This window comes from Nelusetta ayraudi, unplaced genomic scaffold (assembly GCF_046127955.1).
Source record: "Nelusetta ayraudi isolate G7.1 ecotype Tasmania unplaced genomic scaffold, CSIRO-AGI_Nayr_v1 ptg000097l, whole genome shotgun sequence".
Taxonomy (NCBI): Eukaryota; Metazoa; Chordata; class Actinopteri; order Tetraodontiformes; family Monacanthidae; genus Nelusetta; species Nelusetta ayraudi.
The window spans coordinates 124,971-130,970 of record NW_027466147.1 but is presented as its reverse complement, the minus strand read 5'-3'; the positions used below and the strand labels follow the sequence as shown (position 1 = coordinate 130,970).

Here is a 6,000-nt window from a genome sequence, read left to right as displayed (position 1 = left end):
CATGCCGGGGAGTTCCCTCGGTGGGGAAGTTGTACTTTATGTATAGCACCTGTTGTGCCGTCTGTTGGCAGCCCGCACAGAGCCAGCCCACACCGCGCAGCGATACTTTATCTCAGTCTCCGCCGAGTTATGACTCGAGACTTGGTCTTGCCGCTGCCGCTGCTGCTGCTGCTGCTGCTGCCGAACGCGGTGCGGGGCTCCAGCTGGAATGCGTAAAAAAAGCTCAGCTGGTGGGGGAGACTTTATTCAGACGGAGGCGAGAGCAACGCACCGCCGGACGCGCTCCTCTTTAGCCAAGGAAGAAAGAAGAGGAAAAGCAAAAAGCAGAATGCGCGCACTCGTCTAACATCTCCCGCCGTGGATGAAATCCCCGCATGACGCCAGCAGAACTCCCTGGATTCTAACTGCGCCAGAGCGAAACTTTGCCCAAGCTGCGTAGCGAAGTTCCCAAAGAACCGACAGGTGCGCGCTCGCCTTGCGCAAAAAAAAAAGAAAAAAAAAGAAAGAACGATCCGACGGAGGATTTGCCCCGAGTCCTGCGAGGGAGTCCTACATCTTTCCTTCTTGAGGCGGTGGGGGCATCAAGAGTATGTGGATGGTACTCCGCGCTGAACCGCTCCAAATGCGCCCACGACCAGAGCCGCGCTGTCCCGTCAACGACGCGTGTGCGTGCTGATACGCGAGCACCCCCACCATCCCGTCAGCAGCGCCCTGAGATCGCCGACCACCACTCATCCAAATGATCCGACCATTATTACTCCTGCTTGCGTCGTTTCTCCAGCACTATGGCTTGGAAGCCCAGTCAAGTCACGTCAGCAAATTCAGCTCGCCAGGTGTAAAGGAGCAGAACGGTAAGTTTTTTTTTTTAATTTTTTAATTTTTGTATTCATTTTCAATCACTCTTTTAAGTGCATTCAACTCAGCCGTAAAAGTGGCATTTTCTCACTTTTCTGGATTTGGAGCGTCTTGAGTGCATCCTTAAAAAGAAGGAATAAAGACACAGCTCGCCTGAGTTTAAACTGCAATGAATGGGGGCGTTTCATTCACATCAAAGGGCATTAGCTGGGATAGGAAGTGCAACATTACCTTTTACCTTCAAAACATAGCTGCGTATGTTTAAGGAGAGACGGGGGTCGGGAGGGTGGCCCCTGCGAAATACCAGGTCCCACGGGAGAAGTTCTGCCTGAGAACCGTAAAAAGCCCCCATTCATGGTGCGGCGGTGGCTTACGGGGGGGAGCGCGTTGCCCCCCGAAACTACACAAGAGCCCACACAATCAAGTTGAGAAAACCCACCCAGCTGTCATCGGCAGCCGGCTGCAGTCGGAATAGGTTAGGATAAAGTAAATCACGATCCTCCTCTGATCTCCTGCCATGAGTTTGGAGACGAGGGAATCGAGTTCACCGTTGCTGAGTGTTGGAGTGTTTGTGCCCCGGGGAGCGCACGCTCTCAGGCTGGAGCTGAAACGGCCCTTTCTTCTTCGTCCTGGGATGCAGCCGATGATTGTACTGTAAAAACACATGCACGACAATGAAGTAACTTTTTTTTAAATATATATATATATATATATCATAGCCAGCACGGTTTGATATTCATGCACATAAGTGGGCAGAAACCAGTGCAGCCTGCGATCATTGTGTTTTATAGTCACTTGCACTTTGTTGTGCGTGTTGTACTCTGAACCGCAGGCACAGAAAAGGAGGCTTTTGCAGCTATTCTTTGGTTCTTTATGATGTTTTGGCGCAGATGAAAGAGCTCGAAAAGACTGAAATTTTCTGTGCACACAAAAGACCTGCACGCATCCATGTGTTCTTGGCTCCTTTTGGACATCACAAAGACTCAGCGAAGCCATTCGATGGCTATAAATAAACCAAGACCAGCAATAAAGTGTCAAACATTTGTATTTGCTTTGACGTACAGACAGGGGAAAGACCCTCCAAGACAAAAAAAAAAAAAGAAAAGAAAAAAAAGAAAAAAGAAAAGCAGATGTTGGCCTGGTCCGGCCCATTCATTGCTCAGTTGTCTGCAGCCACGCAGCTCATTTGAGCGGCCCTTGTTTGAGGACACGGAGCTCTGACTTCACGACAGCTACGGTCATGGATGGGAAATCAGAGCCTCCTACGGGGATCTGGAGGTTTTTAATCAGTCAGGCCAAGAAAGGAAAACAAGTGGGTGGAGGAGGGCGGGTGAGGGACGAGGCACAGAGCAAAGAGATGTTAAACTGTCAAGGAACTCCTAAAAGAAAAAAACAGCAGTCGCACCTTGGCTGAGGGTGAAGCTGGCCGACTCGCTGCTATTCCCCGTGTGCGTTTTTAAAAAAGAAATTTTTGAACAGGAGTGCCAGAGCCCACTTCAGTCCCGAGCGCCTCCATTGCCGACGCTCAGTCAGACAATGTGCGATCAATCTGCTGCGAGAGGGCAGAGCGCCAGACCTGTCTGCCGTGGTTAGCGCTCGCTGCCTCCAGACTCGGGTTCCCCCGGTCGTATTAAACTTGGCAGGCGGCCGCTGATGACTCCATAAGATACAGGAATGCAAGGTGGTGGGCTCAAATCCCAGCGAGGTCCGGTGCTGCGCGCACTAACCATCTTTCATAATCAATTATTCGCTGTAAGATCCCTGATGAAGCGATAGAATGTTAGTGGTAAAAGAACAAAAGAAAAAAAACAAAGATAAAAAAAACTCCCATGAGCGTCTCCTCCCGTCCTTTTCATGTGCTCGCCAGATGAGCGCCAGGATTATTTAGATAAAAGTGCTCGCAGTTGCACCACAACTTGACTTTTATTGGTTTTGCAGCTGGTTTGTGTGTGTGTGTGCATGTGTGTGTGTGTGTGTGTGTGTGTGTGTGTCAGTGTGTGTGCAGAACCATCCGGCCTGAGAATGTCCCCCTGTTGCATTTGAACCTAAGAATTTTAATTGCATTTTAGTATATTGGAGGCTGGTTCTATCCATCCATCCATCCATCCATCCATCCATCCATCCATCCATCCATCCATCCATCCATCCATCTATCAGCCCTGATCATGCACTCATGCAGGTTTGCTTATTGGTGGTCGCACTGCACAAGTTGCCAGTTTATCAGCACAGTGAGACAAACAGTCAGTCGCCTATGAACCTGACATTCATGTGTCAGACTGCTGAAGGAGAAGCTGGAGGAGAACCCTGACAGACGTACAGAGAACCAGAGTCTGATTCGAACCCCTGAACCTCTTCTTGCTGTGGCTCAACAATACCGCAATGCACGGCGGCAACAGAAGCCTCATTATGCAGCATTTGCTCAAACTGGAATATTTAGTGCACAGTTTGTGACAATGTAGCATGACGAAAACAACATTAAAAGCTCTGTGTTTAAGATTGAGTGGCCTCTAGTGGTAAGATATGATATTGCAAACAAATACACTGTCATACATCATCAGCACGGACTTACAATTGCGGACATGATGTCATGTTAGCTGTGACTCCAGTCAGACGGGGCGGCTGACTGACTTGCTCTGCAGGAATGCAGGTGACTTCAGCGTCACTCTGCAAACATCGTTTTATCGTCTGCAAATTCCACCAGGGAAATGCCTCCTTCATACCTTCCGTGAGGCCGTGTGATTTTACCAGGACAGTTTTAGGTCATATTACTATGTTTGAAACACTATTTTCCCACTCAGTAGGCTTTCATTTGCAGGTAGAAAACCCCAGAGTTCACAGTGCACAATCAGGCAAAGAGCAGAGCCTTAATCACTGGCCGCATCTCTTTCGAGAACCTCCACTTTACCCGTAGAAGGCCAAGTGTTATGCTCCAATCGGGACCACCTATAAGCAATGGTGCAGGTCATACCAGAAAAATCTGGCTGCAAATATTAGCAGGAGACGTGGATTACCAGCAGATATTCCTGCATATCTGCCGCTGGGAGGAAGGTATGCGGCGCACGAGACCTGCCAACGATCACAGAGGCTGCTGTTCCGCTAAAGATTAGGAGATTAGAGGCGGGGAAGGAGGTAACGGGGCGGGGGTGTAAAGGTCACAGCCTGATGTGGACCATGGGAAGGTTCCCACATATACGGACACGTAGCGCTGGAGGCAGGGGGAGAAGAGGCGCATTGTGCATTCATTAGATTACGATGCGGTCAAGTGAGCAGTTCAACGTGGGGCGAACTTAAAAACAGGAAAGAGAGAGAGTGGGTGGCCTTATTAGGAAACATGTCTGTTTTCAAGTGTAACGTTTCAGTGGGCACACGGCTCGCAAGTGTCGGAGGGGACTTATGACCTCACGCCCCAGCCTCAGGTGACCTTTGCAGCACCGCCCACAGCCAACGCTGCCACACGGCATCACAATGTCAGTTTCATCTAAAATCTGTGTGTATGTATCACCCAGGAGATGCCCAAGGTTGATTGATTGAAAGAACACTTTTGAGACACATTTAGCCCGTACATGAAGATAACTGGTAAAAAATTACTTTCTTTGCTTGACCCCCAACATGTTTGGAAGTGGAATGAAAAGAACAAGGCCCTTGTCCTTGAGGGTGAGAACTGGCACCTGGATAGGAGAGGTGTCAGTGAGGTGTCACCGGTGCTCTTTGTGGGAGGTTACACTGTACAAGAGTGCAACAGTACAACGTTTCAGGAAAACTTGAAACACGGGAAGAATGGTAGTAGAAGCTAATGGTTAGAAAGCACAAACAACTTTAATGTCAATCACAGTTTCTTTCATCTTAAACTTTCTTATGGTAATGTCAGAGTTATAATCGTAAAGCGTTCAGCAGATCAGTGCTGATATATTCTTACTATTTTCGACTGCATAAAACAACAAAAAACAGACTTGAGTGCATTTTTTAAAAAAAAAATTCCATTTGATGCCAACAGATCCCTTTGAAATGTTACATTCTGGGCCTTGGAGAAATTTGTTCCTGCAAAACCAGAAACATGGTTTCCTTTACTGTACTCGCATGTCTCCTACATAGTAGCAGATGCGAGGGGTGGCCAGCTGGCATTCGCATATTCACTTTGTTATTTTAAGTGGTTACTATAGCGATTTGCTTTCTTCTCCTTCTTTTTTTCGGTTTCTTTGGTAAAACCCGAAATGATGATATGTTTCCTAAACCAGTCAAGCAGAGCAAGGCCGGGCTCGGAATCACCGTTCATTTCTTTAATAAAGGTCAGATGTTTCCTGCGCCCGCTGCCCTGGGAAAGCTTGTTTCCAGCGGGAAGGGGCCGCGCTTTGATGGATATGCTCGGCTGAGTGGATGTGGCACGGCGCAGTTAATCACTGTAGCGGGCAGCGCCACTCTCGCCGGTGCGCTCCGGCTGAATTGGAACCGTTATGCGAACGGTGGGAATGCCGGATGGACTCGGAGGTTGAGAGGAGAGAGTCACAGTCGGAGCCAGTGTTCCAGCTTCTGCCGCGCGTTGAAAATGCACGCCGACGTGAAGAGAATCTGCCATACGCTGCGAGCCATTGCCCCTTAAAGAGAGCAGCAGCCGTGTAAACATTTACTCTTCGAGAGGAATGAAACAATATCTGCAGTTATGTAATTTTTCCACGATAGCGGCAGAAGAAGCCGTTGACCAGTGAACACAGGCTCGTCTCTGTTCTCCGCCGGGAGGGGGATTTCCTCTCGACAACCTCTCACAAGTGGGGAGAAGGGGACACTGAACAACATTGTCTCTGTGTTTCCCCCTCTTATACCTACTTGAACCTGAGCCGCTGCAAAACTTGCGGCCGTTGTTTGTTTGTCCTGTAATAATGTTTTTTTTTCTCTCCAGAAAACAGCATATTTAGCCCTCTGTTTACATTCTCCTGCTAAGACTGATGCTTTGTTGGACCTTTCGCAAGTTGGCTACAAGGGGAACAAGAACAAGGTGGTCCCAGAGGGTGGAGCCAACACTGGCTGGGGACGTTGTCACCAATCTGGTATCAGTCAGGTTCCCATAGTGACACCCCCAATGTTTTGCCAAATAGAGCAAGTAAAATGACTTAAGAAGGGACTTTTTACTTTATGGGGAATGGAAGAACA

At 48.6% G+C, this 6,000-nt stretch overlaps 1 protein-coding gene across 1 annotated transcript in view; it reads left to right on the top strand.

Moving 5' to 3' along the window:
• The window catches only part of pdgfc (platelet derived growth factor c), a 41,337-nt gene continuing 35,337 nt past the window's right edge, over positions 1-6,000 (top strand). The window contains exon 1 of the mRNA XM_076048154.1: positions 1-851. Coding sequence (XP_075904269.1) covers positions 740-851 — 112 coding nt within the window. The 5' untranslated portion in view covers positions 1-739. The remainder of the gene's footprint in view (positions 852-6,000) is intronic.